This window comes from Syzygium oleosum, unplaced genomic scaffold (genome assembly GCF_021117445.2).
Source record: "Syzygium oleosum isolate NSW1041296 unplaced genomic scaffold, Sole_v2.1 Sole_v2.39, whole genome shotgun sequence".
Lineage (NCBI taxonomy): Eukaryota > Viridiplantae > Streptophyta > Magnoliopsida > Myrtales > Myrtaceae > Syzygium > Syzygium oleosum.
The window spans coordinates 2,027,114-2,042,941 of NW_026607523.1; the positions used below are offsets into that span (position 1 = coordinate 2,027,114).

At 40.0% G+C, this 15,828-nt stretch overlaps 2 protein-coding genes across 2 annotated transcripts; both read left to right on the forward strand.

Moving 5' to 3' along the window:
- The first annotated feature begins 13,054 nt into the window (after positions 1–13,054).
- Positions 13,055–14,626, forward strand: LOC130135898 (protein FAR1-RELATED SEQUENCE 5-like). The gene is made up of 2 exons (XM_056305746.1): positions 13,055–13,115; positions 13,199–14,626. Exons 1-2 carry the CDS (start codon positions 13,112–13,114, stop codon positions 14,305–14,307), a joined length of 1,113 nt encoding a protein of 370 aa, XP_056161721.1. The 5' UTR covers positions 13,055–13,111; the 3' UTR covers positions 14,308–14,626.
- Positions 14,627–14,793: 167 nt separating this feature from the next.
- Positions 14,794–15,616, forward strand: LOC130135899 (uncharacterized). Its single transcript, XM_056305747.1, has 2 exons — positions 14,794–15,303; positions 15,433–15,616. The coding sequence occupies exons 1-2, from the start codon at positions 15,001–15,003 to the stop codon at positions 15,475–15,477; spliced, it is 348 nt and encodes a 115-aa protein (XP_056161722.1). The 5' UTR covers positions 14,794–15,000; the 3' UTR covers positions 15,478–15,616.
- The last annotated feature ends 212 nt before the right edge of the window (positions 15,617–15,828 follow it).

The window sequence follows — 15,828 nt, forward strand, 5'->3', positions numbered from 1 at the left end:
GCCGTAGAATGTCGAGGGCATCACCTCTTTTTGGGATACCGCACAATATTCAGCGGTCGTCAGGCGTGCACCCCTGTGGTGATGGAGCAGCCTATGTGAGATATTATGCTGTTTTGTTTGTAAATGTGGGGAGGCGCACTACCACACCCAAGAATATGTGGCTTGGTGCTATCGAGGAGCCGACGGAGCAATCGGACCCCCGCTCAGGACCTTTGATGTCCCGGTAGACGTGAATAATGTCATGATCCCACGGATGGTAAGTGGTGAGATTTCCGATCCTCCAACTACGCTCGATTGGAGCGACGTGGCGAAACCGTGGACGGACTCCGTCTGCTATGGTCGAGGAGGCTGAGGAACCTGAAGTGTTGTATGCTGATCCGGAACCCTTGGACCACCAGAATGAAGAAGAGCCGATAGCCATGGAAGTAGATCACGAACAGGATGGAGAGGTTGAGGAACTGGGATCCGATCAAGAAATAGGAGCCGAGGACGAGCTGGGATTATACTTAGACCCTGAGTTAGAACCGGATTCGGTGGACGAGAGTGAGGACATGGATTCCGAGGAGTCCGAGTCCCAGGAGAGCTCGATAGAGGAGTCCTCAGGGTCCGACCCGGACTGGGGTCCCTAGGTTAGCAATACTCCTAAGTAAAGCGAGTACACCTTTTTGATTGAAGCCTGTCTTAGTCCCATCCAGTATCTCTAGCCACTGACCCTTTTGACCTAGAGGCTGCTATTATGAGTGTTGACTGCTGTTGTTGTATAAACGAATATTGTAAAAGGTTTTTATAGCAATGTAAGTATGTACCTATTTTCTACTGCGATCGTGTTTATTGCTTGGCTATCCTTGGCTCGTATTTTATAATTGTCAGGGTTGTTTATTTAATCGCTTCTGCATGTGTTTGATCTCTGATTGGGCGCTGGGTCGGCGATGCTTCCTGGGAGCGTCGCACTGCAATCGACTAAGGTAGGGATGTTAGCGCTTCGTAGGGTACGGGGCGTGACAAAATTAGACCTTTTGTCACCTAAGCCCATTTCTTTAGTGAGTTAAGGACTCAAGATTGAGATTGGTTGTTGGTGGTGAAAATGTATTGAACCACATGGCATGAGTCAATCAAAATGATGTTCTTCTCCTTAGGAACGAATTCTCAAAGTTACATCAAACAATTAATCTTATGTCATACACATGAAACTACTTTAATTTCATCCATAATACCTTTAAATGGTCATAGTCTTTGGGAATATTAATTGGTGAAATAGTTAAAATTGAAGATGTGAAATTCATGATACACCCCAATGAATTTGTTACTTAAATATGTTAAAGAGAAAATTAAAACAAATTTGTAGGTAGCCAAGCCACATGGCACTCGATGCATGAGTAATATCCACAAATGTTTGCAAAGGCACACATATAAATATCATGTATGATTTCCACTAAAGGTTTATTTGTACACATATAGATTATTTTTCTCGTGTTACGTCATTTATGACGCTGACCTATTTATGCTAAACGAACCTATTTAATTACGTGCAAATGGTAATTCATAGTCAAATTTGATCACTTCATATTTAAGCATGTTTAACAATTTAATTCATAGTCAAATTTGAAACAGTATTCATTTTTTTAAGTTAAATTCAAATCAAGGACTTTTGGAAAATACCAACCGATTTCTTTCCTACAAGCAAAGGGCAGTTGAAAAATGGCATCCCAAATCTTTGATAAAATCTACGAAGTCACCCTCAATTTTGTCTTTAACGAAGATGCCTATTATCACTATTGTCCATCCACGATGGAAACATCGTCATTATTGGTGCTAAGCAAGAATTTGTCGCAGTGTATTCCACAACTATAGTCCCACACAACAACGTTGCATAGACGATCGAAAAGGGCCTCTTTATCACGATTTAATATGAACTTTATAGTTTAGAGCTCGACCGACGTAGATTAAGCAGCAAAAGATTTCATGAAGAAGATTAAACTTGTCGGTGCAAAATGACGTAGTAGCTGTGTCATTATCATCCTAGATTATACATGATTATTGTTACTATCTTTCTTTAAAATGATTATATATTCTTTTCTTTTGCCTGGTGTTATTTTTATTTAATATTATTCACATTTCTCCGTCGCGCCACATTGCCTATTTCTTGAGAATTCAAAGTTATTTCACTAGATTACTGTTAGCCCGTCTTACTTTTGCTCTGTGTCGTCATCAACTTCGGAATCCCAATCAATTAGGCCATATGCAGTTTGTTTGTAATATCAAAGTCATCTTGGAAAGATGTACAATGTTAACGTGGTAATTGCATCTACAGCTCCTGTGCCGTACCTCGTAATTAAATGAGGTGAATAGATTGTGCGTGTAGATTAGGGATAATCATCATCTGGTGGTTCGGCTCCAAAGTTGGAACTAGCAACCGAACCGGAGGAACTGTTCTAGAAAACATGGAATCAGGAAGCAATCGATCCCCTCTGAAACTGATGTGGAAGTCAACCGAACCCTCTTTCTTTTTTTCCTTTTCCTCAAACAATCCCTTGATTTTTGCGAACCTGTAGAGATCAGAAGACAGGCAAAAGTAGGCATGGGCATGGAGCGAGGTGGAGCCAGGGATCGCATTCCCCGTCCCCGCCCCGTGAGGTGGAAGTTTGCCTTGCCACCACCGCATGCCCCATGTTGGGCTGCCCTGTGGGAAGAGTATTTCATTAATGTTTATCAAAATAATATGTAAAAAATGCATAATGAATTACAATTTTCACGACCATGATGAAATATACTACTTTAAAATTTTTCGTATTCTACAAGGTTAATACCAGGAAAAACCTTAAACTGGTACATCTATAACAAATTTACCCTCCGTTGATTTTTGTTAAATTTTTACTGTTAAATTACTGAATTGGATAATACATGACAGTTGACGGGTGTACTGATTTTGAGTTTTATCCTCCGTTTGTCAGAGGCATACCAATTTGTGATTTTTCATGGTATTAATTCAACTTAACGGAAACTAACGGATGATAAATTTATCACAAATATATTAGTTTGGGGTTTTTGGTAGTTAAAAAATTAGTTTGGGATAGATTTGTCACAGATATATCAGTTTAGGGTTTTTCGTGATATTATGCATATTCTATAATCGGTTATCAAAAGTATCATAATGTCATAAGCGAGACTCTCACGGTCTCATAAACGCCACTCTACTTATTTATAATATTTTTTTTGTATTATACTGTTGCGATATGAACTAATGCGGAAACTAACCCGGGATCCTGTAAATTAAGTCAATGCGAGAATTACCGGAGAAATAACAAGGAACAATAAAAGATGCCCAAGACTTACGTGGTTCGGTCCGATGTATCAGTACCTACGTTCATGGAGAGAGCCAACGGTACATAATCCACTACTAATTGGAAAATTCAAGCTTACAATCGCTCATAATTCTCGAGCATTTCCCGTACCTAAAGTAAATTCAAATTTTAAATGTTTACAAATAAATAACTCATTTGGATAAAAAAACCCTAAAGACAAATCCACGTGTGTTCTCAGCTCTTATACATGGCCAAGCAAAGAGCTCCCCATTATTTGATTTCTTCCTTTTCGGTCTTCGTGCAGCGACTCAACAGGAAGCCAACGTGCGGCTTCACTGTGCGGCCATTCTTCAAGACTCCAAAAAAGAACCCATGGTGGCTACAGCTACAGTACTCTCCATCTCGTGGTCTTGTCAATGAACTCAATAGGCGGCTATTTCCAAGAGAGAAGACAATCTCCCCTTCCCTTGTGCGGCTTCTCTAAAAAAATCGACAACCTAGGAGCCATCAAGCAGCTATATCAAGAGACAAGGACTGATGAGTCAACAATATTACCTCTTGATTTTTTTTCTTGAATCTGCACCACCAATGAAGAAATGTGAGCCCCATCTTTTGGCTTTTAGTGGCAAAGATCTTTCCCTTCATTTTTTTCTTTCATTCGTGCAGTTCATATTTGTATATTTATCCAACGGAATCGTATTCCATAATGGTCCAAACTCGAGACATATAATTTAATAATTCTTCATTTTGACTTGACATTTAAAGTCAAGTTATAGTGCTCGTCATCCATGCTGCTCCCAACACCTTACTGGATGCTCATCCATCACATATATCTATCAAGCTCAAACAAAGCTTGAACTTGTTTAGAGGAATAAAGTCAGCCCACATGTCCACAAGATTCACCACCAGAAGAACCTTCTTCGCGGTCACTTCCTCTCTTGACATGCTATATCTAACGTAGAAATTTCGATCACCAATGAACTCGATACTCCAGTAATATCTTTGACTTCTACCGAACATCACATCAACAGGATGTCCCACGGCAACATTACTAATCAAGTAATTAGATTGCACAGCCTCTTCAACTCCTTCCATTGTTACCATTTCTTCAGTCTCAATCGTCAACGAAACTGTAGTGTCTCCAACTCATAGCACAACTAACAGAAGTAAAGGCATAACTACTCGGTAATCGACCATCTCTCAGGCTTCCTGCATGACCCGAGTTCACAAACCCAGTTACTGCCACACTATGTGAACTACATCCTCTAAATCATAGCTCAATGTCTGTTGTCCCCAACAAAATCAGAAGGATCCACTTCACAACATCACAATGTATACTTGGATTAATCATATACATTTTCCTAACTGCATGTAATAGATCAAGCCTAGTACTATCCATGAGATAACTCAAGCAATCAACAGTACTGGTAAGTAAAGTATCGGACAATTGCTCCACCTCCATCTAAGTACACAATGACAATCTAGACAATTTATGATGTGTAACAAGTAGAGTACCTACAAAATTTCTCAACTGCATGTTGACATGCTTTGAAGCTTTCCCCACATAACTTCTCCATGTCACTCGCAACATTCCAACAGTCTCTCTCTGCATTTCCATACCTAAAACTATCTCTACAGCACTCAAATTATCTATTTCAATATCTGCATACAACTGTCGCTTTATCTCATCCGCCTCCATTGACCACCTCAAATCTACATCAACTGCAACCTCGGAATAACTATAAACCACTATGGAATCTAGCAACTCTGCAGAAACTGTTACATCTACTGCATTCTGAACATCTCTAGGCTCTCCTTGAAGCTCTACCTATTTCTGAACATGGTCCAGATCTTTCTTTCCATCCAATTGATCCCTCACTCGTCTTATTAAACAGAGCATATTCATCAAATGTAGCCTTTCTGTTGAACATAAAATCGGGTGAATCTTTCTCAATGCACCACAGCTTGTATCCTTTCACCCCATGTGGGCTCCAACACGCCATCACTCATACAAGCATAAGCAGGGCAACCAAACTCTCGGTCCAATGTAATCAGAAGACTTACCCGACTACGTTTCCTTAGGAGTTTTCCAATCAACTGATGGTGATGGTGATCTGTTCACTAACCAACAAGCGGTATTCACAGTTTCAACCCAAAAATCTTCATCTAATCCAGCATTAGAGAGTAAAGAGTGATCTCTCTCCAATATAATTTTGTTCATCAGTTCTACAACTCCGTTCAACTTTGGTGAATCGGCAACAGTGCATTGTTTCACTATGCCTTCCTCTATGCAAAACTGGCCAAGCTCATCAGAACAGAATTCCAACCCTTTATCAGTTTTTAGGCACATGATCCTTCTTCCTATCTGCCTTTCGATCATTGCCTTCCATGACTTGAATCAACCAAGCATCTCGCTCATGCGCTTAAGAAACTAATCCATACTTTCCTTGAAACGTTATCAACAAAGGTCAACACATACTCGGCACCACCCTTGGACGAAACCTGAGAAGGTCCCCATAAGTCTGAGTGAGGTATGGTGAACTGTCGTACTGAACTTCACTCTCTGCTGACTACCCATGTTGCAGTGACCACAGAAATCCAACTTCTCAATTCGATGGCCTCCCAATAGACCCCTATGACTCATAACAATCATTTCCCTCTCACTCATGTGTCCAAGTCTCATATGCCACAACTGTATGGTGTCCTCACCTGAAGCCTTAGAGAATCTAGCAGTCGAGCCAATTACTGTCTTTCCCTGGAGGAGATACAACCCACAGTTTATTTTCCCTCACATCATCATAAGCATACTTCAAGAGACCTTTAAAATTCCACCATTAGTGGAAATCCGATATCCGAACTTATCAAGAGCACTCAACGAGATAAGATTCTTTCTTAGCTCTGATACATGCCTTGCACCTGTCAACGTTTGCACCGTCACATTGTGCATCTTAATCTGAATTGTTCCAATCCCTACCACTTCACAAGCAGCACCATTTCCCATAAACACCTTATCACCCTCCGTGCACTAATAGGTAGTAAACCAGTATCTATAAGAAGTCACATGATAACAACATCCAGAGTCGAACACCCAATCATCACATGATGAACTCGTGGTGATTGTTAACACATCATCGGCATCGCTAGAACTATCATCTACTGCGGTAACAATATTATCATCGCCTGCAGACTCCACCTTAACTCTTTTACCCTTGTACTTCGATTAGTGCCCTACCTTGTCGCGGTGATAACATCGACGGTTTCGAACATTAGACCTTGATTTAGAACGACTCTTCCATCTATTACCTCCAAACTCTCTTCGTCCATCTCTACCCCAGATAACTAAACCTTGCGCAATATTTTGCACTAAGTTATTTTCTCGTAACTTCTTTTGCCACTCCTTAGAAAACAAAGCGGACTTTACCTCTTCTAAGGTAATCGTAGTGCGCCCTGTAGTAATGAATCTATAAAGTGCTCAAAAGAATCCGATAGAGATGCCAACAACATCATACCTTGTTTCTCATTAGGCAAGGCCTCATTGACGTTCTTCAAATCCATCATGAGTTTGTTAAACTCATCTAAGTGGGCTTTAATGGATGTGCCTTCAACCATCGGAAACCGAAATATCCTTTTCAACATATACAAGCGATTGCTCAAACCCTTCATCAAATAAAATGCCTTAAGTTTTGCCCACAACACTACGGCATCCTTTTCTTCGACCACTTCTATCAATACCTCATTCGACAAATTCAACAGGATCATACTCCTCGCCTTCCTCATTAGCACATCCTTTTCGGCATATTTCATTGATTCGGGTAATTTATCTTTGCCCTCCAATGCTTCAATCAAACCTTGAGTTATTAACAATGCCTCCATCTTAGCACTCCATAACCCAAAGTTGTTCCTCCCGCTAAACTTCTCAATTTCAACTTTCGACCCAGACATAATTGCAACAAAAGAATTTTCAGATAATAATCAGACAAGCAAAAGCCCCAAATCACAATCCAAAAAATCCAATCATCAAGCTCTGATACCAATTGTTATGATATTAACTAACACGGAAGCTAACCTGGGATCTTGCAAATTAAGTCAATTAAAAAATTACAAGAAAAATAACGAGAAATGATAAAAGACGTTCAGGATTTACGAGATTCAGTCCGACGTATCGATACCTATATTTACGAGGAGAGCCAATAGCACATAATATATTAATAATTGGAGAATCCAAACTTATAATCGCTTATAATGCTCGAATGTTATTCGCACCTAAATTAAATCCAAATCCTAAATATTTTCGAATAAAAAAATCCTCAAGACAAATTCATGTGTGTTCTTAGCTCTTACGTACGGCCAAGCAAAGAGCTCCACACTATTTGATTTCTTCCTTTTCGGTCTTCGTGCGGCGGCTCAACAGGAAGCCAACGTGCGGCTTCACTGTGCGGCCATTCTTCAAGACTCCAAAAAAGAACCCATGGTGGCTACAGTGCTCTCCATCTCATGGTCTTGTCAATGAACCCAATTGGCGGCCATTTTCAAGAGAGAAGACAATCTCTCCTTCTCTTGTGCGGCTTCTCTCCAAAAATCAACAACATTGGCTTCTCTTTTTCAAGTAGCCCTCAGGCGGCTATATCAAGAGACAAGGACTGATGAGTCAACAACATTACCTCTTGATTTTTTTTCTTTGACCTGGACCCACCGGTGAAGAAATGTCAGCCCCATCTTTTGGCTTTTAGGGCCTATTTGGCAACTTGTCAAATAGTGATTAATTATGTTCTTTTGTTCCCAAAATCAGTTTGGGAACAGAAATTCGTTTGTTAAATTTTTTGTGCCCGGGCACAATTTTGCAAAAAATTGTGTTAAGAATCAGTTTTGGAATAGAATCAAGAATAAAAAAAAAGTAGCTTCTTGATTCTAGAACAATTTTTTTTAGAACTGATTCTTCTTGGTTTTTTTCTTTTTTTTTTGTTGTTGTTGTTCTTCGGCCCCGCCACCCGTCGACCATCGGCCACCGGCCACCGCCGCCGGCCACCAGCCACAGGCTAGGGCCGGCTAGGGCGAGCAGCCTCACCCAGCCAAGGCGAGGCCGGCCTCGTCGTCGCCACCAAGGCGACAGACCTGGGTGGCAACGGCAAGGTCGGTCTCGCCAGATCTGGGCGAGGCCCAGCCAAGGCGAGGCCGACCTCGCCGTCGCCACCGACGAGGGCCGCAACACCCTCGCCGGCCCTGGCCTATGGCCGGTCGCTGGCGCAGATGGCCAGCCATGGCCAAGAAAGGAAGGGGAAAGAAAGAGAAAAAAAAGAAATAAATATTAAAAAATTCAAAATATTATTAATAAAAAGAAATTTTGTGTAGTTACCAAACGCATTTATGTTCTTTTTCTATTCTAAGAACAAAAATTTTGGGTAGTTACCAAACGCCTTCAAATGCTTAGAAATTATTTCAGCACGAGAATCAAAAAGAATCATTTATGCCCGGAATCATATTTTGGGCCCAGAATCATATTATGGGCGCGAGAATGGTTTCTATGCGACCTTAGTGGCAAAGATCTTTCCCTTCATTTTTTTTCTTTCATTCGTGCAATTCGTATTTATATAATAATCCGACGGGATAGTGTTTTGTAACGATTCAAACTCGAGATATAATTTAACATATGCACTTAATAATATATATATTCATTTGCATAATTAATAGACAAAATCTATTATTGCACTAGATAAAATCCGGTACCTCATAATGGGATGACATGCGAACCGATGGACTATATATCCAATAGAATATATTGGCTACTCTTTCATTTTCATCTATGTAATTGAGACTCACCTCTACTCACATGTCTTGCATGCATTTCAATAGTACTGACTTTTACTTCTTCAGCCCGTCACGCTACTGCAATTAATTTCTAAGTTTAGCTTGTTTTCCTATTGGTCATGCCTTCAAATTAATTCTTAAAAATCCAAGCTAAATAGAATTTTGTTTCCTGGTAGCACAAGAGTGAATTTAAAAAATCTCTCACATGACATGAGATCCTTCGGTTTTTGCCTTAAAATCGAGAAAATATTCACTAGTATCATACTGCCACGTCATTGTCCTACGTGGCATATTTGTTCCATTAAGAAAGTGACACGTGTCAAGTGACGTGGAAAAAAAGAAGAAGAAAAATTGGAAAGTTTTTAGACGCGCGTGTTCTCTCTTTCTCTTTTCCTTTCCTGCGTCTTCTCCCCCACCCTCTCTCTTTCTTTATTTCAAAACTTCAGGCCTCACGCTTCATACCTCCCTCTCTCCGTCTCGCAAAATCTGAGGATCATCTCTGGACAACCATTGCCGAACGCGCTGCTGGAAAACAACGGAGGCATGGTGGAGTGGGGTCGAGGTCGGAGGGTTGATGGCACGAGCTTCCCTCTGAAGAAAAGGTTGTCGGAGAGAGAGACTGACGCGAGTCGTGGTTTTAGCCAGACGACCCAGAAGAGAGGCAAAGTCGAACTCCCTGTCGACGTTGTCGCCGTCCTCGACGTCTCGGCTGTCCCTTACCAAGACCCGGACCCGACTTGCTTTACACCTCCGGGGCTAGCTACTCGCCCCTGTAGGACCCGTCGCCCAACTGGAGCAAGTAGCCAGCCGAGCTTCCAAAATGAGCTTCGAAAACAGTTGCGCTATCACCAACCCATTTCTCACTTCAAAGCAAGAGATTTGATAAGCTTCGCTAGAGAAAGAGAGAGAGAGAAAGCTGGGGTCTTCCGCACCTCTTCCTCCTCCGCCGACCAAGACGCAAGTCCCTCTGCCGCCGGACCCCGGTAAGCCCGCCTTCCGATCATCCTCTAAATTCCACCGTTCTCGCGAAAGTGTCTGTTTGGCTGAACACTCCATGTCGATTTCAGGAGTCGATCGTTCTCTCGAGTCGAGCCCTTCGTTTGTAGGGTGGCGAGGTTGATGTTTCTTCGTCTTCCTCGCCTGTGTTGATTCCGATGAAATGCCGGAAAGAAGGAAAATGTGATGCGATGTGACGTGACGTGACGTAATAGTGTCAGATCGCGATATAATTTGCTCGCGACGGAGCTCTTGAGTGTGTGAAAAACCTAATTTCTTCAGCACTGAAGCTGCTTGCTTTTAATCCGATTGGCTAATTCTCGCTGCCTTTTGGCTTGGTGGTTTTGTGTTGAGTCTTGTGGAACTGTGCTTGTGGACGGGGGATGGGAAAAGTTATTCAAGAAGCCGGCTAAGGTGGCGGTGCATTGGGATTTGCCATTATTCTGACTATGTATTGTTCTGTCAATGCATCGCGAAAGGATTTTAACCAAATTTACACTACCTTGAAGGCTGCTTGATGTAAAAGAAAAAAATAAATAAATTATGTGAATATACAGATTGTAGATTGTCTTGAAGTGAGGTATTTGTAATAGAAAGTAAATCTTCATCTTGTTTCGATTATCTTTTAAGCAAGCAAGTGGGATTTACTTCATTTTCACTTGTCTGTGTCAAAGCAACTCGTTCCATAATACTTTGGGCCACTAGGAGTCTGCATTTCCATAGAGGTATGAAGGTGGAGAAATTATCAATACATAGTAATTATCAATACAGTGGTGTTTTTGTGCTTGATTTAGGTAGTACCGAAGGATACTGGATGAGACTGGATGCTGCTAAAGTCATTGCTCAAGTTTTGTTCATAGCTTTTTATATATAGAGTACTATTTGGTGGCATGTCCCTGCTTTTAATTTGCCTCTTGTGGTGATTAGTTTGCACATTCCGGTATGTCATTTGCAGTTATCGTGGTGGATATGGTGCGATAGTGATTTGATCGTATGCAATTCTAGAGTAAATCACGACGACAACTGCGTTCATCATACTGATATTATACTAACTCATATATTGTTTGCGGATTTGTATGAACAAATCCTACGACAACCCTTCCTTTTGTAACTCTTACACAAAATCAGTTGTTCTTGGTGTGGCAAAACTCTGTGTTGATCCTATAATACTGGAAAAACAATCGGTGCATCATTTCAAACTTTAGGACAAATAAGTGTACAATGGCATTTCAGGGGGTGTTATTATTAATTCCTTATGTAGTTGTGTAAAAGTATTGATCTTCTTGCTCCTGAATCTGATCCTTTTTTTAGATTTTTTTAATTCCTTAGTCTGACATGTGACTTGTTCCGATGAAGTTGGTTTGAGAAGGTCTTGGGCTTGGAGGAGAGCCTGCAGTTGGGAGCTAGAGCAGGTATTCACTCATGCTTTAATTGATATTATAAGAAATTAGCCTTTCTTTGGCAATATCATTTCTAGGCTATTTGTATGACTTTGTGACTGAATTCATCACTCTGTAGATGTGTTTTCTCCCCTTCAAAAGACAATTGGGGAAGCAATATAACTTATGTGTTTCTTTACAAAAGATATTCACCTTCGTCGTAGATGTGAAATGTTGAGTACAGGAAACTGAGACAGCACAAGTGCTCATGACTATAAATATTAGTCCTTTATTGCTCAAGACCATGGAATTATATATTTGCCTCTAATAGTGTACCATGGATGTTGCTAAGAAGAAAGTCTTGCTTGGGTTAGGTGGCAGACATTACACGACTTGGCATATGTACATTGTCCAATAAGACGTCTTTTAACTTTTTAATCCTCCTTAATGCTACAAGTCTTTTCGTGTGGTTGATATCCATGAATATGCTACCTGTTCTGATTAGAGATATATACAGAAGAAAAATAAGATCTTTTCAAGTTGGAACATCCCAGTCCTCATTTTTGGAAATGCCAAATCTGCTAGCAGCAGCGTTCTGTGTGTTTTCTTTGGTAATTAATTCAATATCTTGATACAGACTGCTTCATGAAAGTAACGTCTATGCAATTTGCTCAATCATCAAGTCGTGGATAGTTTACTGAAATTTTCTAATGTTTTGCTAACAAGTCGTTTGGTTCATTGGTCTTATATTGATTCCTACCCTGAAATTGGCTTTCGGATCTATGTCTTGTTAGGCTCGAGTCAGTCATCTTCGCTTCTCATCATCCTGCATGAAGCTATACGTCAATTCTTGCTGGCAGCATACAAACTAATGACTTGCTGGTCATTTCAGTTCTTTTTTTTTAGCGCAAAAAAAAGGGTCTTTGAGTTTGTCTGATAACTTGCCTGTCACTTTCTTTTTAGGTTAGGTTGCATTATAGTAGTGTGCTTGATCTGTTTTTCCACCTTGAAGCATTTTCATGAGCATTTTGTTTCATAACAAAGGCTTGTGTGGTGTACCTTCTTCGCCTGTCCTCTATTTTGTATAAAATGACGGCTTGTCCACTGGTGGTAAACTTGCCATAGCCATATCGTGTCTTGTTGTGTTCCAAGTGCTGCTTTTGGTGGTAAACATATGCTGCATAAGAAGGGGAGGCATGATTATGACTTTGCACTGCCCTTATCTCTAAGGGTTGGTTTTAGATAGAACATTTGCTTGTTCAATTTGCAGTAGGACAGAAATTAAAAGAAATCACCACACCGAATCCTGAACACAACCAAGTAAGTATTCTTGTCCTATTATATTATTACTCCTTTTTGTCACATTCTGTCATTAACACTTTTTTTTTTCTGGCATTTATACACATCACTCTCGGTGGTAGTCATGGTGTACTAAGAGTACACTACAAGGGTCGACAGGGTGATTTCTATGTCATAGTATGCTGTTATTTCCTTTTTGGTTTGCAACATCAGACATTTTCTCTTATCTTCTTTTAAGTTGTAAACGTCTGTTTTGCGGTAGATGTTGATTTAAAGAAGTGGAAGCATATTCCTGTCCCCCGTAGCTAAATCGACTTCTTCTCAGGATAAATGGGTATGACTTCATCCTTTTAGAATTAAATTTGTTTCCACTTTATCTTTCTTCTCTAAATAATTAGATATTTTTTTAAATTGTAGAGGCTCCAAAAGATAATATCATCGTGCATAATGTTGATGAAGAATTTGAATTTAGAATTGGCATGGTGTTTGCTAATGAGGACGAAGATTATAATACATACAATGCATATGCAATTTGCAAGGGATTTGGAGTGCGAAAAGGACAAAAAGCAAGTAATAGGAAAAGGATATTGCGACGATGCAAATTTGTTTGTAATTGTGAAGGACACTCTCCACCAATCCCACCTCATGAACAAAGAGATGTTTATATGACAGTAAAGAGAACTGGATGTCAAGCTTGCATTAAATTCGTAATTGAAGATGGAGTTTGGGTAGTTTCCAAGTTTGAGGATGTCCATAATCATCCCTTCATTGAAGACAAACAAAAACATCTTATACGATCATATCGACACATCACGAATACTAGTAAAGGTATATTGACTTCCATGGTAGGGGCTAGTATAAGGGCTACGAAAGCATATACCTACCTTAGCAGTGAAGCGGGGGGACTGGAAAATGTTGGCTTCACATTAAGTGATTGTCAAAATTTCTTGCAATCCAAAAGAAGGAACCTGATTAGTGTGGGGGATTGTCAAAGTCTTATTAACCATTTTAATTGCTTACAATCAAATGGAATCAATTTTTCTTATACATTTCAATTGGATAAGGAACAGAGACTGACCAATTTCTTTTGGTCCGATGATGTATCCAAGTTGGACTATGAAAGTTTTGGAGATGTGTTGGTATTTGATACCACTTACTGTACAAATAAGTACAATATGATATGTGCACCATTTGTTGGCTTGAATCATCATTGGAAAAATGTGATATTTGGTTGTGCTTTTCTATCGGATGAAACTATTGGTTCTTTTGTTTGGGCATTTCGATCCTTTTTAGAGGTGATGGGTAATAAAGCACCCAAAACTATTTTCACTGATCAAGATCATGCCATGGCAAATGCTATTAGAACTATTTTTCCAAATTCTGATCATCGCTTATGTGTATGGCATATTGCAAAAAATGCTACGCATCATATTGCACATCTTCTTGGAAAACCGGGTTTTCGTGATAAATATTGGCAAAAGCTTCTATATGATTGTGAATCTGAACTGGAAGTGGAGAACACTTGAAAAGCAATGTGTCAGGAGTGGAGCTTGGGTGACAACAAGTAGTTGGATAGTTTGTATCAACTGCATCATAAATGGTGTCTTGCATTTGGCCGTGATTTCTTTTCTACAGGAATTAGATCTACACAAAGAAGTGAAAGCACAAATAGTGTCTTTCAAGATATGGCATGTAAGACCATGACTTTGACTGAATTTGTCAAACATTATGAAAAGCAAGCTAAAAAAATGCACAATGCTGAAGTTGTTGATGATTTTGAGTGTGCTCGAGGAAAGCCACGAATTATGGTTGACAATGCAATTTTGAAACATGCTGTAAGCGTATATACTCATGTCATTTATAGGAATTTCCAGGCCGAGTTCATGAATGTTTTGTTTGTACATGTTCTTGGATTAGAAACTGATGGGCCGTTGCACACTTATATCGTGGGAACCTGAAGTAGTGAACGGAAGCATATTGTCCATTTTAGTCCAAGTGATTCTGCCATTACATGTAGCTGCAAGTTATTTGAAATGCGAGGATGGTTGTATAGGCATACTTTATGCATCTTGACCCGTGTTGTAAATGTTGCAAGCATTCCATCACAATACATTTTGAAGAGGTGAACAAAAGTTGCAAAACAAGGGACTTATTGTGAAGATGTTGCACAAAGCTCTCATCATGCAGTTTAATCAAAGACATTGCGTTTGAAGAGGTTGATGCGGTTAGCTTTCAGTGTTATGAATGATGGTGCCAATCATGATGTTACAGAGGAGCTTGCAACTACAACCTTGTTGCGTCTTCACTCTGAAATTACAAATAAAATGCAATCTTTAACGGGTAAAGATCATGTTCATTTCTTGGTGGAAGGTGATGAAGCTGAATATGCAGAAAATCGTGGAATTCAAGTACGTGATCCACATCGGAGAAGGCCAAAAGGTGTACTAAATACTCGGATCAAGGGCGCTGTGGAAAAGAGAAAGAGAAAAGCGTCTTCATTCATAGGAGGCACCTTGCACAAGGTATGATGCTTGTTTAATGTGACAAAATGATTCCATCAATTATTTTAGCTCATTTTTGCATGAAGTAATTCTAAACTCTCATTTTTTTGCAGGATTGACCTTTGACAAAATTTGTAGTTATTAGTGCAGCTTTTGGGTCTTTTTGCTATGAGCATGCACTTCTACGTAGGGTAGGATCGATTTGCAAATTGTTTTTGGGACTTGTACAGTTCACTGCTCCTTCTAGAATCAACAATGCCATATTTTGATGTTGAATTGTTGATCAATAGAACAATCTGCTTTTGGGTGTAAACAGTGACATCGTTGTGTCTATGGTGATTGTTAGGAGTAGAAAAAGGGTAAAATGATTTTTAGGACCTTTATGACTTATTTTTGGTATATGTATTGGACACTATCGGTGAATACAAAACACACTTTTCCCTCTCTCTCTCTTTCTCATGGTATCAGAGTCTGGTACCTAAACCTCTCCCCCATACTCGCGACCAAGCTCGTAGGAACAACCCGTTGCCGGCGACCTCAGCTTGC